Genomic DNA, 20515 nt, shown 5'->3' on the forward strand with positions numbered 1-20515 from the left:
TGCCTCCTTATCAGATTGATGCACTATATCCCTATCATCTAACTTAAGAAAATGATGTCATGTTATATCTTTGGCATGATGTGAAGACATGAGTAGTCTCTAAAGTTTTAGTGTCAAGAAAAAGCATTAGAATTGCTTTTTCACCTTATTAGAACATTTATTAGTGGGATTTCTAGGTTTGTATCATGAACTTCCATAAAAATCATAATTTATTTTCATTGCATCTACCCTATTGTATAAAATACAATAATTAGGACACATATCATATTTCTCATAACCAAGTCCAAATGGTTGCATAAATTTCTTGGCATCATAAAAACTTGATACCAAATTTTTATCATGAGACATGTAATTTTTTGTAAAATCAATAAATTTGTTGAAGATAATTTATGTCACATTTAAAGTTGATTTTATATTAAGCAAATGTATACAAACAAATAATTTGGATTGTTTGTCACACTTATCCCACAAAGGCTCATACAACTTTCAACAATTTATAAAAATTTGTTGCTTCCGGATTTGGAAGCTCATATGCTACCACGAGACTAGAAACCCTATCATTAGAGTTTTCATCACCAACCCTCATTGCATCAAGAACCAAATTCCTATATGGATTTTCTAGTCAAACATCATTAACAACATGACTGATCCCAACCAATGAAGGTCCAACCAACATTGGTTCTATGACACAAGGCTCCCAGTGTACAATCCAATTTTCATAACAAAGTAAAAAAGCTTATTTCAATTGGTGCTTACAGATATCATCTTCCTTTAAGAACTTTTTATTTTTGCACCTCATATAAGAACATTTATTTTTCCCCTGATACATTTTTTATCAATTAGAAATGCAAAATTGATAAATCTTCTAACATCCACTATCAGGATGAAAACGATCATCCATAAGACGACGATACATCCATCATAAATCGTCCATATTAATCTAATTAACATGACAACACTAGTAATCATTTTAGAATGTTATGTAATTTAATATTTTTCTTAATCTAAATTTAAGATGTTATATAATAAATCATCAAAACAACTTTGTTAATTACTAGTTCATATTTTTTAAAAAAGTTATTACACACTTATATTAACCCCAACTATATATCATATATACATAAGTCTTTTTTCCATCAACAATACACAATACTCCATAGTAACCAGGTAGATTTAATAGCAAAAACTCATGAATTAACAATACTCCAAAGCTTAGTTCCAAACTTACCTAGAAAAGAATTGTATTGAATAGAACAAATAGTCATGCTAGGAAATGCTAAATGAATTCAGAAGCTTGGAAATGAAAAAAAATAATAACAATTCAATTTACTCAAGGAAGTTTTAGTGGGATCTGCTTCAAATAAGACAAGTGGAAAAAAAACATGTTAAGTAAAAAAAAGATGGTTCTCAATCCCATATTCATTAGTTTGGTGATAGAGAGAAGACAAATTGCAATTATTCTTGTCCATCTTTGGTTGTTGGCATATTCAAAATCTCCAGCCAAGAAAATGCAATCGATGTCAAATAATCTATTGAAGTAAGAATGTGCAGTATTGACTACTTGAAAAAAATTGCTTGAAAATAACAGATAAACATCTTTTAAAATCACATTTGAGCATTCTTAATAAAATAATATTTCCAAAAGGCATGGAAATCTATTTCTCTATAATTCTTTTATATATTTAGTGCTAAATTAGTAAGCCTAATAACTCAGACAAAACCAACAACAACAAAAATAAGAAATCCTAACATTACTTGGATTATCGAAGAGAAAAATACAAAACCCAACCCATGTACAGTTTGATTATTTGGATAAAAAAAAGAGTTAACTTAGAACATCGAATTATGAAAAAAGATAAAAATAAGGAAAAAATAGTGAGAGAAATAAACCTTAAAGTTATAAAGAGTGGCAGCAAAAGTAGATCGATTGGTGGTGTAAAATTAGTCAGGTTTTGAACTTCTAAAATGATCTATATTAAGGAGAAGAGAAAGTGGACTGAGGATGTTCGATGGTGGTAATGATGGATCTAATGGGTTGTTGTTGTAGGTCTTTGGTGTTTGTGCTTTACAAAGAAATATTGAATATCAATGCTGACTGGATGAGGTTAAGATGAAGAAGAGGAAGATGAAGAGTTAGGTTAATTTCTTTTATTTAGGTAACTAAGAGAGAGCGTGTTTAGCTCACCCACGATTCAAATTCTTAGAATTCCAGAGCTATATCAACGATGTATAGCTTTAGTTTTAGGTTGAGACAACAAACTAAAAAAATATTTTTTTTTGGAATTAGCAATAAATAATCCATAGCAAATTTAGCAATGGAAAATCCATTGTTGTTTCCTTATATAATTTATTTATTTAGATAATTTAGTATTTTTTAGTAACAAATTTTTCATTGATAAATCTTTTACTGATATTAAAAAAAAAATTATATATACACAACCCGTTTCTAAATTAGTAACTGAATTATTTCATTGCTAAAATCTAATGATAATAGCCACACTTTTTTTTAGTAGTGTCCATTTTTTATGATGCTTTATAAGAATATTACATTGTGAAAAGACTACAGTGTTTGATTTTTCCAAGAGCCCATTACATGATGGAAAAACTAGAGCGTTTAATGTTTCCCTTACACAGCGAGAGAGGTTTGAAGTGTAAGAGTTATTGCCACACTCACTTCACTCTTCACAAAACTATAAACTTTATTTTGTTTGGTAGTACGATACAAAATGATATTACAAAAATATTTTTTGATTAAAAATATATTAAAATAATATTTTATTTATTTTATTTTTTACATTAATATATTAAAATCACCACACCTAAAAATATATCAATTTAATACCTTTCCATAGCAAAAGGTAATTTGACTTTTCAGAAATTATGTTTATTAGCTGATCAACATATAAAAAACATTACTAAACAAAGCTTACCTTAACATATAAAAAAACTTATATTTTTTAAATTTCATATTTTAAAAAGTGAGAGATTATGTTTATTAGCTTATTGATAGATTTCCTAGACTGGGTTAATGACATTAAAAGAGAGCTTAGAGTGTTATTATAAAAACGTGTGGTCTAACATATGAAAAAACCAAGTAGGTGAAATGAAAATACTCAAGCTTACAACCTGGAGAGTGAACTAGATGGTTAGGTCAAACAATTGCAAAAATTAAGGTATTTAATTTCTCTTTCATAGTCTCTTTTATATTCCTAAAAACTTAATTTATGGTTGTGTTTATGTTTGTTTGGTATTGTTGCCTAAAATAATTATGGCAATCTAGAATTGTGTAAAAAAATAAAATTTTTAAATGTTACCTAATTCATCATCCCTCACGTGTTAGGCTTTCATTTTTTTTTAGTTTAATGTGGGTGTCCGGATCAGCTTGCGCGCACCTCGACTAATCTCACGGGCCCTGAAGTTAACGACCATGTAAACCTCTAGTGGCCATCATATGGCTTTCATTACTTACTAAGGGCTTAGCTTTAATTTGTCTTTCAATCACAGCAAAACAATAAAAAAATTATATCAACTTACTTTTTAGATTTTTTTTTATTTTTAGGTAGGATTTAGATTGATATTTAATAAATTAATTGCTACAATCTGGATTAGTTCTCTTGCACAGGAAACTACTGTCATTTTTTTTTTTTGTAAAGGTGAGGCAAATCTGAATAGGAAATGTATTTAAAAGGAATTTTTAAACAAAAAAATCCTTCAATTGTCAGGGGGGGCTAAGGGGGAAATCGAACGTTTGATTCCTTCAGCTTTTTGTTCATTTTTTTTTATATTTTGTCAAATGTAATTAAATTTCAAAAGGAAATTTTTTTCTATTATTAAATGACAAATACAAAATTAAATTTGAATGAAAATCATAAATGTGTACCTTCTACTTTTTTCAGAGATTAGATGTTTAAAGTTCAGCATTTAATTTCAAGTGCCTTTTCATTTTTTTTTATAAGACAATATGCGCTGTATTGAACCAGTGTGAATCTCTGGTTGAACCAGCGAATTCATAATCTCGCTTTTCAATGATTCGCTGTCTGGTTCGGTTATAACACCACTGAATTTATCCATATCTTAAAAAAAATAAAAATTATACATATATTAAAAGAAAATGATCTTTTATAATAGAAGAAGCACAATTGAAATTTTCTCTTTTTTTATTTTTTTATAAAAAATAAGTTTTTCTTATATTTTTTTATATTTGATATTTTTATTATTTTTACTTGGCTTATTTATCATATTTTTTCCTTTTTTTAATATTTTTTTATTTTTCCTTTCATTTTTTTTAAAATATTATTATTTATTTTTTAGACTTAAAATATTTATTACTTCACACTAAACCTATTTATACCATTTTTTTTATTCTCATCATCATTCTTTTATAATTTGTTTTATTTTTATTTTTATTTTTTTCTCTTTACACTTTTTTTTAAAAAATTATTATATAAATACTAAGAAAATTGTATTTCAATATAGCAATTGCATCATTGTTCCATTTTTCTATTACGTTAAAAATGAGCTTCAGATCTTACATGTCTTTATTAACATATATAATTTTCATTATATTTTATTATATATAAATATTGACTTTTTTATTTACAATTATATTTTTTATTCATTGTGAAAAAAAAACACGTTAATAAAAACTATATATTAATTCTTTTTCATTAGAAAAAAATATTCAACATGTAGCAAGATGAGTTGAATAGACACGTGAATAATTTTTTTTTATTATTATCATAGATAATTTTTAATTTATTTAATTAAAATTTTATTATAAAAAATATATTAAAAAACCTGCATATTTATTTCTTATAAAAAAAACTTGCATTACCCACCCACAAAAAAAAAAAAAAAAAAAAAAAACCTGAAACAAGAAAGAGTGGGATTCTTTTCAGCGCTCCAATCAAGAAAGCATCCGAAACAAATGGACGGCGCGCAACCACCAAACGGCTCAAACCCGGAGGCGGACGATCAAACGGTCGAAATCGATCCATCAAGCACCATCCTGGACCTAACCAGCTTTCAGCTTCATGATCTCAGCTCAGTGGATTTATCTTCGAGTCTCGCCGAGTTAGACCTGACCGCTAATCGGCTATCGAGCTTGGACCCTAGAATCGCTCATCTCTCGAACCTGAAAAAGCTCTCTCTCCGTCAAAACCTCATCGACGATGCTGCTGTTGAGCCTTTCTCTCGCTGGGACTCGTTATCCGCTCTCCAGGTAACTCATTTTTCAATTTTATTTATCTATTTTTGGCTCTCTAATTATTATAAAATAAAAAAGGTTAGTTCAAGATAACTGAGTGATTATTATGTTTTAATCATTATTTTTTTAATTGTTATTATGTATTCGCAGGAGCTGGTGTTAAGGGATAATAAGCTAAAGAAAATACCGGATAGCGGCATATTCAAGAATCTTTTGGTTTTTGATGTTTCTTTCAATGAAATTACTTCGTTGCATGGATTGTCTAAAGTCTCAAATACCCTCAAGGAACTTTATGTATCTAAAAATGAAGTTACTAAGATAGAGGAGATTGATCACCTTTATCAGTTGCAAATTCTCGAACTTGGTTCCAACAGATTACGGGTTAGTTCTCCTTTTCTTTTGAACCATATTATAATTTATCCAAGCTTAAGAATTGTTGAGTTTACGATACACAATGTATCGATGTGAAAGGAAAACTTTTAGAGATGTAATGGGAAGATTGTGGATGTTATGTTTTAGGAGTTTCTGGAGCGTGGGATGTTCTAAATCTTGAGCTACTTGCTTTGGTTGTTTGCAGGTGATGGAGAGCATGCAAAATTTTACAAGTTTACAGGAGCTGTGGCTGGGAAGAAATCGTATCAAAGTAGTTAATCTATGTGGGCTGAAATGCATCAAGAAGCTTAGCTTGCAAAGCAACCGTGTAACTTCTATGAAAGGGTTTGAGGTACTTTATAGAAACTGCATTTTTAATAGCGAGACGAACTCATGGCATTCTTCTTTATATGTACGCGCGCGCGCACATATATAAAACTCATGGTATTCTGTCACATTGAAATTGCTGTCTAAATGTGGTCCCCTTTATATTATTTCTTTCCATTTTGTCGTTATTTTAGGAATGTGTTGCTTTAGAAGAACTGTACTTGAGCCATAATGGTATTGCCAAAATGGAAGGCTTGTCAACCTTGGTCAACCTCCGTGTACTCGATGTATCATCTAACAAGCTAACTTCAGTGAATGATATTCAGAACCTTACCCAGTATGTGTAGTCTTCCTTGCTCAGGATTATGTTGTCTCTTATCCGGTTCATTTCACTGCTTGACTCACGCCATGCTTACAGGTTAGAGGATCTGTGGCTCAATGACAACCAAATAGAATCACTTGAAGGCGTTTCTGAGGCAGTCGTCAGTTCAAGAGAGAAACTAACAACTATCTACCTTGAAAACAATCCATGTGTAAGATATTCTTTAACTTGGAAAACCTGACATTTTCAGGACCCACTGCCTGCATTCTAATCTATAGCTGATTGGATGACATTGCTGATGATTCAATGCGTAGAGATATTTCTATCTTGCTTTTTGTCTAGTTTTACTGGTGGTCACAAGTACATAGAGAAAGCATTAGATCCGGACCTTTCCTGCTCACAAAGGTATATCCAGAATCATAGGTCTGCCCCCTCATTCGTAGCTTTGTATCAGTAGTTCTCCTCCCACGCCTTCACCTTTTATTGGATCAACTAGATTTCCCACGTCACCTTAAAAGCATGTTGTTAGATTTCCGACACTTTTATCCCACTTTTTTTTTTCCAGATCCTTGACTCTTTGCAACAAGTTTCAAATAGTTGTTGCAAGAAAGGCTTGTACTTGTGAAGATAGAGAACTCACATACTAAAATTTTTAGTGATAGTGGGCATCTCTTTCCCTGGATATTTTTTATGGAAAGTTTAAACCCTTTTTTTCTGATATACTATAACATGTCAATCATATGGATTCTTGATATGCTGGTTGATCACTGTTAATAGATTTTTTTTGAAAGCTCTCTAGGAGCGCTAATTGCTGTGTGCTCACAGGTTTTATTGTTCCACGACCATGGACATGTTTGAGGAATAAAAATGTTGATACTTTTTTTAGCAGTTAATCACTCATATTTTCTCATATCCTTAAAAGCAATTAGAATATGTCAACATTATTTATCACCATTCTATGATCATATTGAAGTTTAATCCATAAATAGTGCTTTGCTATTCACACAGACAATTTTATTTAGCATGTTCATTAGATAGAAAATTTTATCATTGTTTATCTTTCTTATATTTGAACCTATTCCTCACAAAGATGTTTTGAGACCAATGAGGTACCACAATCATGTCTCTTCAGTCAAATTGTATCCATGAATTTATGTGTTACAAGTTCTGGAGCCATAAAAAGAAAAGAATAGAAAACACTGAAATTGAATCCTCTTTGTAGCTTTGTTTCCAGACAGGACCCGGTTTTGCTTGGGTATCTCCTTTTCCCTCCTTGCTGTTTCCTTTGTTATTGTGGAGCTTTTTCACGTATAGTTTTGCTTCTTCTATTGCAGGCAAAGTCTACAAGCTACTCTGCCTTTTTGAGACAGATTTTTCCAAATATTCAGCAAATTGACTCCAGTGTGTTTGCTTAGAAGTTTGCTGAGTCCTGAGTTTTTCTTGGTTGGACAGCTCTCTCTTCAAGGTCAAATCCTCTTTGGGTAACACTCCTTAATCACATAGCATTCCTATTTTTAGCTGCACTCATTGGGCATTGCTTTTAACAAGTTATCATGAATTTGAATTGCAGGTGCCATTATGCTACAAGTTTTTCTTTCAGGAGAGAGAACTGCTTTTGCAAGGACATTACGGATGCAAATTTTAGGCATTACTCTGGTATCATATTATCACAAATACCAGAAATTTTCAAAGGAGTCGTATTTTGTTGTTTGTTTTGATTTCTCAGGCATGCTTATTTACCTTTTTTTTCTCCTCCAACATCACATTTAAAGTGACTATATTGTTGTTTCCCATTTAATCTTCTGTTAGTTTTATGTATTGTAAAAGTTTTGCTTATTTTTGGGAATGTAGGAAGAACTCTTCTTACAACGAATATCGTAATGGGAAATGAATTGTGGAAGTTTGTTCATTTTGTGTGTGTTTGGTATTGTGGTAGTTTCTGTGGTTGTGGTTTGAAAAATATTGTTTTATAAAAAACACTTTTGGTTGAGGTTGATTGGTATTTATATATGTTTGGTTAAAACTATGTTTGAAATTGAGGTTGAACAAAAAGTAGTTTACTAGTTTAATGTGTTTGGTTAAGAATGTTTTTCAAATTGAGGTTATAAAATAACTAAAAAAGATATATATTAATATTGATGGTTTTTAATTTAAATATTGTAAATTTAACTACTGTTATTACATCATTAAATAAATAATACTTTGTATAAAATATTTTTTATTGTTCCATTAAACTATCTGTAATTTCATCACGTACGAAACCTATTTGACAAGGACTATAGTTTTTATGGTTTCATGAGCGTGCAACATCAAGTAAAATATCATCAGGAACAAAATTAGAATTGCTATAAAATTTTGAAAATGCTATGTCATCATGCGATCTTTTTTTAATTTATGCAGTGACTTTGAATAATATTAAACATTAGTTTTTTTAAATAAAACACAATTAAAAAAAATTAAATTTTTATTTTATTTTACTGGGTTGGATCTGGTCTAATGCATTTAGGTCTGGGCCAGATCCGGCCCAGCCATGAACAGTAAAGAATAAATTAATTCACTTTTCACTGATTAAATGGAGACGGTAGAGGTAGAAGAAAGAGAAGCAGCTTGAAGTTGTACAAGATTTTCCACCTTGCTTTTTGATATAAAAAATTAATAATCATAGACCGAAATACTTATACATACATCTAATTAAATAAATTGTTATTTAATCAAGAGATAACTAAGATTAAAATATTTGATCTAGCAACATGGATCTTGGATCCAACTATCAAATAATCTAATATTAAATGACGAAACTGAAAAAAAAATAAAAATAAACAATGAAAAAACAAAGATTTGTGTTAACTTGGGTTATCTCGCTAACACAAATACCATGGGCAAAAAACTAAGATAGATCCCTAGAGAGGAAAGTGAAAGAAAAAAGCACGAAGATCAATTCTCAAAAAAATTATATGCTGAATGATGAAATTAAAAAAAAAATCAATTTTAAAAAAGAACCCAAAAAGATTCTAAAGTCAACCTGTGTAAACTTTTAAAACTCATGACCATAGTCATGAGATTAAGACTGACCGCATAGAAGGCAAACCTGAAAAACAAACAAGTAAAATTATCAATAAAAAAATGCTTAGTGATGAAACAAAAAAATAATTTAAAAAAAACAATGAAATTTTTTTTGAGCCAACCCGAGATTGGGATAACCCTACATAAAAGGAAAGTAAAAATAGAAAAGTGTAGAGACCAATTTTAAAACAAAAATATTGAAGGATAAAACTGAAAATTAATTAATTTTATAAAATAATCTAAAACATATCAAAATTAACCTGTGTTAACTTTTGAAAATCGTGACCTTGGCAACGAGGTTAAGATTAACTCTATAGAAGAGGAAAAAATAATAAAGAAAAATTCTAAATTAAAAAAAATATTAAGGAATTAAATTGAAAAATAATATAATAAAAAACTAAACAAAAACAATGAAAAGAATGGAATTAAATTGGATATAAAAAATTAAAATTAAATATTTATGATTTAAATAGATACTAAGTAACTATCTAGTAAGAACTAGGTAAGTGGATTTGAAGATAGTTCACAAAGGGTGGTCGTGGTTTGATGGTGGCAAAAGTGGTGTCTTTAATGATGTAGGGTGCTGTGGGAGTGGCTTTTATAATGGTAGAGATGGTGCATTTAACATTAGTGGCGATGAAAATCATGGGTTTGATGGTGGCAAAGAGTAGTGGGCTTGAAAGTGATTCATTTGAATAGTTTTTAGGATTAAAATGGTTGAAATTGTATTTTTTTTTAAAAAATTAAATTTATTTATTTTATATTTTCAGATTATTTTGATGTGCTGATATTAAAAATAATTTTTTTAAAATAAAAAATATTATTTAAATATATTTTTAAACAAAAAACAATTTTAACCGCAATTGCTACCACATTCACAAATATCCCTTTCATTACTAGAAATCAATGGTGTCGATGGTACATTTAAAAACAAAAACAAAATCTTGAAAAAACAAACAATAGTTATGTGATACATCTAGCATAAAAAAAATTTGAGTTATTTTTTAAAGTATTTTTTTGGAAGTATATTAAAATAATTTTTTTTTATTTTTTTAAATTTATTTTTAATATCAGCACATTAAAATAATTTAAAAAGATAAAAAAATTAATTTTAAATAAAAAAATAAATTTCAAATTTTCGCCAAACCACAGTCCGCGTTCCCAGACGCCAGCACACAAAAGAAATGGAAAAATAATTTGTGCTACTCTAATGCTTCTTGACTGTTTGAAGATGATATTTCTTGTCAATTTTTGCTATAAAGATTAATGAGATGCCAAATGATTTGTGCTTCTATTACCATTGTTGTTTATAAGTATTATAAAACGCAGTGTTTCGAGAGAAATTCTGCAACGTGGTTATTAAAATCAATTCAATTAGGGAGTTTAAAAAATGATTTGTGCTTATATTTTGAATGAAACAATAGTTGCTTTTCATCAATTTATTACATGTTTCAAATAATATATTTTTTTATTTTTTAAAATTTATTTTTAATATAAGTACATCAAAACAATGTAAAAATATATATATAAAAAATTAATTTAAAAAAAAAATCATTTTTTTTAAATGTGATGCTTCCACAAAAGCAAACACTCCCAATGGGATGTGGAAAAACACTATTTCCTCACACCTACGAACATTGTTGATTTATTGTAATCTATAATGTTTTGTAATTTTTTTTTGTATTTTGATCCTTTTTTTTTGCCCAGGTTATTAAATCTTCATTATTATTAATTTTAGTCCATATATTAAGTGTTTAAAGAGATTTTGAGTTAATAATTTATTTTAATTTACCTTTTAAATATTTATTGTGGTATTGAAAAAATATTATAGCATTGGGTTGATACTCGATTTTGTAATATTATTCAATTATATATATTTATAATAAATATTTGATTTAAGTTAAAAAGTTATCTTCAATTATATACATTTATGGTTTTTCTACGAGTCAAGAATTAAAAAATAACTTAAATAAAATTTTAAAATCCACACCAAACAAAATCAAAGTAAAAATAAAATAAAATGAAAGTTAATAACATTATAGGGTTGGAGGATGAACACCAAAAAATAAAAAAAAGAATAGGGATCACATTAAGAAATATCAAAAGAAGGGTGACAAAATAGACGACTAACCCAGACAGAGAGAATCAACTATGAATTATATGGACAATCTCTCGTACGTGAGGCATTATTTGAAACAAAAGCTAACACGTGCCATCCCATTTTGAACCTCAAGAAACCCCCAAAAACCAGAAAACCCCTCTTTTTTATTTTCTCGTTTTTTCTCTCTTTCAATCGAAGAAGAAGAAGAGATGGAAGCGATACTAGTAGACTGTGTAAACCACAGTCTTCGCCATTTCATGCATCGAAACGCCATATTCATGTGCGAACGGCTCTGCGCCGAGTTCCCTTCCGAGGTATCCCAAAAAGCGCCGATTTTTTTTTAACTTCGACCCATTTTGTTTGGTCTCTGAGAAATCGCAAGAAAATTGAAGGGATAATCTTTTACAGGTTGCAAACACAGTGTCTGTAATTTTTATTGGTTTCTCAAGAACAGTTAGGGGTCTTACTATTTACTGGCAAGATCGGTTATTTTTCTTTTTGATAATTTTATGGCGATTCGGGACTGATTGGAGCTCCACGTGGCTTTAGTTTTTCCTATTATTTTTCTGGGAAACACTGGGACAAAAACGTCCGAAATTCTGATGTGTTATGTGAATTTGACATTTTAAAATAACTAAATATGTAGAATTTATCTAAAAAAGGGCTAAGGTTTTGATACCTGTCAGTTATGGAATTTTGGGCTAATCGAAGGAGGATTTTTATTGGATTTGTTTATTCACTGCTTGCTTCAATGCTGCTGTAGAATCAAACTACGAAGATAGCTAGATGAAACCTGGAGTCTTTGTTTACGAAATATCTTAACTAGTTGCATGTTCATTTTGACAATGTTTCCTCAAAATTTGAGGATATGCTTTCTCACTCATCCCTTAACAGTTCCTCTATCTTCATAATCTATTTTGATACAAATGTTATATGTTTATTTATTTTTCTTTTTGTTGTACTAAATTTTACCTGACTTCAAAATAATTGCATTTGTTTATGCAGACAAATTTGCAATTGTTAGCAGGATGTTATCTGCAAAATAATCAAGCATACTCTGCGTATCATATTCTAAAAGGTAGTATGCTTCTTCTTGTTTTCAGCTTTCAGATAGTTGTTAACTTAGGATGATCTTAATTTTTTTAGTCATTGTTTTCTTTCTTGTCGTGGATTTTTTTCCCTCTCCCATTGATCCATTAAAAGCATTGTGTATTCATGTATCTTTCAGCTTTTTTCTTTTCGTTATTATCTGTAGGAACACAAATGGCTCAATCCCGCTACTTGTTTGCGATATCATGCTTTCAAATGGATCTTCTAAATGAAGCTGAAGCTGCATTATGTCCTACAAATGAGCCTGGTTTAGAGGTGCCTATTGAAACTCTTAACTAAAAATTGTTTGCCTTTTCTATAGTACCTTTCATCCATGAAACAGACTGTTTTTATCAGCATTTTCTGCAGTAGTAGATATGAGATTGAAGTCCTAAAATTCATCATTGTTGAATGCTGGGTGTAGTTGTGTACTTTTTGACTCACATTTCTTGGCATTGATGATTTGCTCATGTTGTTTCTCCCCTATCAGGTTCCAAATGGTGCACCTGGGCACTACCTTCTTGGGCTTATCTACAGGTTGCGTACCTCTTTCCCAAATATTTAATGATTAACTATCACAAGAACTTTGTTTTCATTTGCTTTAGTTATGTGTAAAGTGCAAGTTACAGACAAACTTTGGCTGTTTTCCTTGTTAGAATTAAGAGAATAGTTTATGAAAAGATCCTTAAACTTTTGTTTCAAGTGCAAGCCTATATTCTCATTTATTACTGTAAAATAGCAAGAAAGGAAGAATAATTGATATAAAAGTATTTTTTTCTTGACTTTCTAGATTCTTTCTACTGTCTGTGTTCTCTGCAAAATGCTAACAGAAGAGAGAATGATGACCTCTATTTAATTTTTCCATCGATTCTTTGAAAATCTGAAATTCTTAATTTCATAAAATTTTATAAAGCCAGTGATTCGAATCATAAAGTTTTTATGAAATGATTTTAAAATATTAATTTCCCTTTCAAAAGGCTGTAGAACTGCACATGTATCATGCAAAGCTTCTTGATATTCTAAAAGCATTCTCCTTAGTTGTTTATAGCACCTTACTATAAAGAAGTATCCTGGTTTTAGTTCCATATTTGAATTTCTGAACCTGCATAATTATTAAATTTTGTTTGGCGATATTTATTCGCTTCTCTGTTTACATCCTGGTTTAATATATCAATTTCTTATTCTTTTAAGTTTATTTGGATTCAGGTATACTGATAGAAGGAAAAGTGCCATCCATCACTTTAAGCAAGCTTTATCTATAGATCCTTTATTCTGGGCTGCCTACGAGGAGCTTTGTATATTAGGTATGGCCATTGAACATCTGTGCAAATCTGTGTCATTGGCAATTCTGGCCCACCAGCCTCTGGTTCAAATCAAAAGATGGTCATCTACTTGAGCATTAATGTTTTCCCTGATGGTATGCTGGCCTTTTTTTATCAATGTTTTAGGTGCTGCTGAAGAAGCAGCTGCAGTTTTTGATGAAGCAGCTGCTCTTTGTATTCAAAAGCAGCACATGAATCATGCATCAGCATCCCAGAACTTGAGCATATCCAATGAGGATCGTAATTTAGTTTCTGCTCGAAACTTTGGCTTGGAAGATGGAAGTCCAAGGCAGTCAAAACACCCACAAGGGAATAACCTAAGAGATATTCCTGGAAATTATCATGGAGCCACTACGTTAGGAGGATCTGCTAGTCAGCCTTCAAATGGTGGCCTTCCAAACCTGTCATTTTATAACACTCCTTCACCAATGGCCACACAGGTATGATGACCTAAATTATGCTTAGGTACGAGTATACAGAAAGTCTAGCTCGATACCTCAAACTCTAACACTAGTGAATCTCTTTTTTTTTTTGAAATAATGACTAACTTCTGATTTTGTATTTTTGTTTTGTTTGGGGCAAACTTTCTACCTATTGTCAATCAGATTTCTGGGTAACAATATGTGATTTTCTTTATTGATTCGACTTACACGGTCTTATCTACTCCTCTTTGTTTTATGCACTCAAAGATATGCTCAATTATTGTTACTGTTTAATTTTAGGAATGTCTATCTTGCTGATTCTTCATTTGCCTTACCAATTTGAGGGTCTGTCATATTTTGAATTCTGTGTTTTCTCTCTATGGATTCATGTTTTCTCCACCTAATTGGAAGCTAGCCTTTTGTGTTTAGGGCTTGTGAAGCAGAATTGATTCTTTAATTAATCTGTCCCCTGTTCCAACATTTGTTTTGTAGAGTTTCTGAGAATGACACGTAGCTTGTTCTTCTTTATTGCTCTTGGGTTGTTACACAGATGGTAAGGGTGGGGTAGGTCTTAGGTTCAATCTTAGTACCATGTCTTGCTAATTTTTCCTATTGAAGGGTCATTTTTGTTTTATCTCCTCAAATGTTCAATCTTTGAATTTTATCCTCATTTTTCTGCTTACCAAGCATGGTTTATTCTGTGACTTGAACTGCATTTCTGCATTTTTTCATCCTATTCCTTCGATTTCTTTGTTAAATTTTGTTCCCTAGACATTTGATCTTTATCTCGAAATAACGTTTTCTCGCAAAGCAAAGTTCTCTGCTCACCAACTTTTATCTTATTCCTGTCAGTTCTTTCTCTTTCTTTACTATGCTGGTCAAAATACTTTGATGTGCTCTTATGTCTATGTATAGAAACATGCACCTATTCTTTCATTTCATGTTCACATGTAACTTCATCTCACACTTTTCTGCTTCATCTGACTTCTTTCTGGTGTATTCTTTGTTACTCATCCTGGTGACCCTGCAAATATGCTATTATCTCTTCCCATATGAACTATAGAATATATTACACGGATAGAATGTAATTAATAATAGTAGTTTATAACTCTAAAAACCAACACTACTAGTATTTCTTTCTTTCTTTTATTTTTTATTTTTAAGTTACACTGCTTTACCAATTTTTTTTTTAAATACAATTTGAAATATTGCACTCACAGTAAGGTTAGGATGTAGTTTACTTCCAAACATTGTTTACCTAAATTTGGTGTTCTTTTCCATAGCATGTTTCTTTGTTTTGTATTTTTTGCTCATGAGACTATATTTTGCAGTTGTCGAGTGTTGCCCCACCACCACTGTGTAGAAACATGCAGCCAAATGGTTCCAATCCTAGCATGCCTGGTTTTGATAACAGTGCAAGGTCAACTTTGAATTCTAATATGCAGGCCCCTCGAAGAAAGTTTGTTGATGAAGGGAAATTGCGGAAGGTTAAGAGCTCTAATACAGCCTTTCTTTTCTTAATTGTGTCTCCAATATCTCTTTCAAGCTAAACTTTGAAACTCTATGCCTTTTGTTTTAAAAGAAATGATCTAGTATTTCAGGTCTCAGTTGTGAAGCACTTATTATACTGCACTTGAAATAAGGAAGATCTGTGGGTTTGTTTTCCTTGTATGAGGAGACATTTCATAATGCAAATTTCTATATTTGGAGCTGAGTATAGCACCTTTGAGATCTTTTGTTTCTGTTTTTCCCTGTGCTTTATCCAATTAAGTTTATCTGTGCCGTGATTTTCCGTCGTTCCTTGTCTTCATGGTCCAGACTTAGTTTATCCTGTAAGCATTTCTTGTGGGTGATTTTTTAACCTTCCTGTTCACTAACTTAATTGTTTTATGGAATTTAAGTTTGTTAATTGACCTTGTTGACACGTCTTCAAGTATTTTCATCTTGATTACACCATGGGGCATGCATGATTGATTTTTATCTGTGTATGGAAGGCTTCCTTTCCATTTTGCTAGTTGTTTGGGCATGTTATATTGACATTAACTCTTATTAAGGTTTTTATATCTTGTGTGACGTTGTCAACATGCCTTGGTCGAACCTGCTATTGCTCTGTCCATCTTTTCTTTGCTTAATGAATCGTTCAGTAGTTTCCAGAACATCAATGCCCCTCATTTCTTTTCAGATTTCTGGGAGGTTATTTTCTGATTCTGGCCCTCGGCGAAGTACAAGGCTTGCCGCAGAAGCAGGATCCAACCAAAATACTAGTTCTACACTGGTTGCAGGGAATGGAACTAACAACTCTCCTAAATATCTTGGGGGTTCCAAGTTTAGTTCCATGGCAATACGTTCAGTGACAGTTCGCAAGGGACAGTCATGGGTCAATGAAAATTATGATGAAGGTGATTGTTCTTCTTGTGTTTGACTAATTTGTAGACATGTACATCCGTATTAACATTGGAGTTGGCTGAAATGTTGCTTGTGTTAGTGCGGTGGACTTAAGTTGAAATATCAAGTTATCTTCTTTTTGTTGCTATTTTTTATTGTTTTGCAGTACGAATTCTTTTGGTCTTCTGTCTGCTTATTGACTATCTAACCAGTTGCTTGAAAATTTTGATTTTAATCTTATTAAGGGATACGGAATGAGGCTTTTGATGATTCACGTGCAAATAATACATCATCAAATTGTAGTCTATCACTCACCGGGGATTCTAGATCTCTTGAAACAGAAGTAGCAACCATGCCCGTTGGTGGGGTTATCGCAAGTCCTTCATGTATCTTAAGTGGTGCTTTAGAAATATTAGGCCTCCTGAGAACTCTTGGGGAAGGTTATAGACTTTCTTGCATGTACAGATGTCAGGTATTAACTGGTGTTTGCTAAAAGATCAAAGTTACTAATATTTTCAGGAATGTTTTTCACCGTCTAGTTTCTTGGTAGTACAGGATGCACTGGATGTCTACATGAAACTACCACACAAGCATTATAATACAGGCTGGGTGCTTTGCCAGGTAAAAATCGGTAGTTGAATATGAAACACCTTGTTTTCTTGATTTCTTTTCTTGCTGCTTAGGATGCACTTGTCTCACTGATAGATACACAGAAAACTAGTGATGAGATTGATGATGAATATTTTAGATACTATTGCATATTTACTTAATTAATTATTGATAGTTATTGAAATTTCAGAACTGAGTGTGTGCTATTTTGAGTTGAAATGTAACAACTGTCATGGAAATACAATTTTCATAAAAAATTTCCTTCTTGAGTTTTCATGCTTGTAATCTAATTCTATGCATTCCGGAACTGTTTAAAACTTACCTTTTGAAACTCTGCCATCATCAGTTTTTGATAATATCAGTGATAATTTTTTTTAATACTGGCTTAAAGTTAGAAGCAGTCAATTTTATTAACTTTGTGTATTTAAAGAGATTCCACTTTATTTTTCCCTCCCGTTAATTTTGGTTTGTTTAGAACTGGAATGTATCCATTGTGGATCCCATGCTTCTTTTTTTTTTTTTGCTTTCTCATGCGTGCTTCTCTCAAAATGACTGTTTGCTCTGATTTTATACCATCTGCATGCTATGCATTACTGGACATGCTTGTATTTTGAATGCAGGTTGGAAAAGCATATGTTGAATTAGTGGATTATTTGGAAGCTGATAGAGCCTTCAGTCTTGCCCGGCGAGCATCACCTTACAGTTTAGAAGGATTGGATGTATATTCTACGGTTCTTTATGTGAGTCTATCTATATAGGAGGTTCTGGTAACACATTCCATGCTTCTGGTTTATTCTGCTTAGCTTATAGTCCATACTCCTAAAATGTAAAGGATACTTGACTTCTGGTCTCTGCCTTTGGAAATCAGGATAATATAGGGTTTTATTCCTAGAAACTAGTCATTATATTCCAATTGTAATGCTTGATGCACTCATGCATTTCTGGTATATCTATTTACTTTAGATGAAGTTTTATTCTTGCATTTGTTGCAGCATTTGAAGGAAGACATGAAGTTAAGTTACCTGGCTCAAGAACTGATATCAACTGATCGTTTAGCTCCTCAATCTTGGTAGTGCTCTTATACCTTTTAACATATAGTGCTTTCATTGCCTTTTGTTTTTCATTTACCTGTTCACAATCTAGCTTTCACTTGTTACATGGTGGTTATCACCTTAAATTGTCTATGCTGTTATACATATTTTTCCTCTGAAATTGTGAATGAATACAAAAGGACCCTTCCCTCATAAACATCCACAAAGCTATAAACAGGTATCCAGATTTCAAGATATCAGCTTCATTATGGAACAATTTTAGTAATTATTCAACAAAGCATTCCTGCATCTGAGGGTATACGCTTTACTCTTTGAGGCCCACAAGGACGAGAGAAAAACAAAGGCCAAAAAATAATGAGCAGCATAGACAACTTTACTGCTGCTTTTGTGAAGAAAAATATGTATAACAGCTCAGAGGAACAGTAACAAGTGGTTGCTTTTAGGATGGTTGACAGGTGATGTTCGATGTTATAGAGACATTATGATCCTTCTTTGAATGTGCTTGAAATAAGTTTGGGCATAGCACAAGGCTGGGTGATTTCAGTTTGTTAAAACATCAAGTGTGCTTAATTTACTTTTCTGCAGCTGTATTCATTATTACCTGTTCTTATCATCATCATCATCCTCATTTGTCACTCATTCAGGTTAAATGGGCATGCAGGTGTGCTATTGGAAATTGCTATAGTCTGCAGAAAGACCATGAAACTGCCTTGAAAAATTTTCAGCGAGCCGTACAGCTTGATTCAAGATTTGCATATGCACACACCTTGTGCGGTCATGAGTAGGTCCCTTGGTTCCTTTTTTTTTCTTTTCTCTTGATAACTGACATATTTGTATTTTCAAATGATAGAATTCCATATTAAATGTTGGATTCAGGTTTCATATAATTTTCTTGCAATTACTTTGTTACCTGCAGATATGTTGCCTTGGAGGATTTTGAGAATGGAATTAAGAGTTACCAGAGTGCCCTAAGGATAGATGCTAGACATTACAATTCCTGGCATGGGCTTGGGATGGTCTATCTTCGGCAAGAGAAAAACGAGTTTTCTGAGCATCACTTCCGAATGGCTTTCCAAATAAATCCGTGTTCTTCGGTGATAATGTCTTATCTTGGGACTGCTTTACATGCCTTAAAGGTTGCACCATATGCAAATTGATTGTTAAATTTTGGATTCCAAAATTGATAATGTTCCTGTGACTTTCTTCTCATTTCCCCCTCTTTTATTATTATTTAAAAAAAAAACAGAGAAATGAGGAAGCTCTGGAGATGATGGAGAGGGCAATTTTAGCTGATAAGAAGAACCCTCTTCCCATGTATCAAAAGGCTAATATACTTGTGAGCTTGGAAAGCTTTGATGAAGCTTTAGAAGTCCTAGAGGAGCTGAAAGAGTATGCTCCTCGTGAAAGCAGTGTTTATGCTTTGATGGGTAAAATTTATAAGAGGCGTAACATGCATGAGAAGGCAATGTTTCACTTTGGTCTTGCTTTGGATTTGAAACCATCAGCGACTGACGTGGCTACAATAAAGGTGATTGGTTTATTTCGCAATCTCTTGCTTTCTAACATTGGGAATTAAATGTGAAAGCAAATTTATTTGCTGAGAAAAATGGATTCTGAAATTTACCTTGTATACTCAACAATTCATAGCATTGGTCAGAGCTTGAACTTCAGAGAGGAAACGTTTTTTTTTTTTTCCACAGATTGATTTTAACTGGACTCAATGCCTAATTCACCTGAACGGTGGAATCTAGCTTTTAGCCTCCCATGTTTTTTCTTCGTTAGGGTGGAGTTACTTTCTGTTGACATCTTTTTTCTTAATATTTGACAGGCTGCCATTGAGAAGCTGCATGTACCAGATGAATTAGAAGACAGCTTGTAGGTCTTTTAACATTGGAGACACTTAGGCAGAAGGGAACACAACGCAAATTGTGCAGCTTAGAGCTGCTGGCCCCAAGGAGGATGGCCTGCTCGTGCTTTCGATGAATAACGAATACAAGAGCTTGATCCCGGGCGTTTATTTGGCATGTGGCGGCTCTTTCAGGTGGCAGCTCTTGCAGAAGTGACCTCAGTTTTGAAGGTGATTAACATGCTGACAGAAGACTTGAGGTGACAAAGGCCCTAGAAACTGCCATACTTGTACCAATAGTTGTATAATCATATGTCAAGATGAAATGGTTGTATTATTCATATGTATTTTTTTTTATAGATCAAATTTATTCTCTTGGCCCATCTACTGTCATTTGAA

At 31.9% G+C, this 20515-nt stretch overlaps 2 protein-coding genes across 4 annotated transcripts; both read left to right on the forward strand.

The window, feature by feature from the left end:
* The first annotated feature begins 4849 nt into the window (after nucleotides 1–4849).
* On the forward strand, nucleotides 4850–8136 carry LOC7461552 (protein phosphatase 1 regulatory inhibitor subunit PPP1R7 homolog). Of its 2 annotated transcripts, none has more exons than XM_002324408.4 (7): nucleotides 4850–5221; nucleotides 5357–5587; nucleotides 5784–5930; nucleotides 6100–6242; nucleotides 6324–6438; nucleotides 7562–7708; nucleotides 7798–8136. In XM_002324408.4, exons 1-6 carry the CDS (start codon nucleotides 4928–4930, stop codon nucleotides 7640–7642), a joined length of 1011 nt encoding a protein of 336 aa, XP_002324444.3. In that variant the 5' UTR covers nucleotides 4850–4927; the 3' UTR covers nucleotides 7643–7708; nucleotides 7798–8136. The 2 variants fall into 2 exon arrangements, with proteins under 2 accessions (XP_002324444.3, XP_024446390.2); XM_024590622.2 differs by having other exon boundaries at nucleotides 7562–7692.
* Nucleotides 8137–11478: 3342 nt separating this feature from the next.
* LOC7461553 (cell division cycle protein 27 homolog B) lies at nucleotides 11479–20499 on the forward strand. Of its 2 annotated transcripts, none has more exons than XM_024590619.2 (16): nucleotides 11479–11705; nucleotides 12397–12469; nucleotides 12620–12756; nucleotides 12971–13017; nucleotides 13687–13784; nucleotides 13929–14242; nucleotides 15556–15711; nucleotides 16407–16623; nucleotides 16855–17081; nucleotides 17165–17230; nucleotides 17839–17958; nucleotides 18211–18287; nucleotides 18932–19051; nucleotides 19187–19406; nucleotides 19517–19798; nucleotides 20099–20499. In XM_024590619.2, the coding sequence occupies exons 1-16, from the start codon at nucleotides 11601–11603 to the stop codon at nucleotides 20147–20149; spliced, it is 2310 nt and encodes a 769-aa protein (XP_024446387.2). In that variant the 5' UTR covers nucleotides 11479–11600; the 3' UTR covers nucleotides 20150–20499. The 2 variants fall into 2 exon arrangements, with proteins under 2 accessions (XP_024446387.2, XP_002324445.2); XM_002324409.4 differs by having other exon boundaries at nucleotides 12647–12756.
* The last annotated feature ends 16 nt before the right edge of the window (nucleotides 20500–20515 follow it).

The sequence above is a fragment of the Populus trichocarpa genome, chromosome 18, assembly GCF_000002775.5.
Source record: "Populus trichocarpa isolate Nisqually-1 chromosome 18, P.trichocarpa_v4.1, whole genome shotgun sequence".
Classification (NCBI taxonomy): domain Eukaryota; kingdom Viridiplantae; phylum Streptophyta; class Magnoliopsida; order Malpighiales; family Salicaceae; genus Populus; species Populus trichocarpa.

Coding starts and splice junctions, on each gene's coding strand:
- LOC7461552 (XM_002324408.4), top strand. CDS start 4,928: ATGGACGGCGCGCAACCACCAAACGGCTCAAACCCGGAGGCGGACGAT. Junction 5,222..5,356: donor ACTCGTTATCCGCTCTCCAG/GTAACTCATTTT, acceptor ATGTATTCGCAG/GAGCTGGTGTTAAGGGATAA. Junction 6,439..7,561: donor ACCTTGAAAACAATCCATGT/GTAAGATATTCT, acceptor CTTCTATTGCAG/GCAAAGTCTACAAGCTACTC.
- LOC7461553 (XM_024590619.2), top strand. CDS start 11,601: ATGGAAGCGATACTAGTAGACTGTGTAAACCACAGTCTTCGCCATTTC. Junction 17,082..17,164: donor CTTGCATGTACAGATGTCAG/GTATTAACTGGT, acceptor TTGGTAGTACAG/GATGCACTGGATGTCTACAT. Junction 17,959..18,210: donor TATATTCTACGGTTCTTTAT/GTGAGTCTATCT, acceptor CATTTGTTGCAG/CATTTGAAGGAAGACATGAA.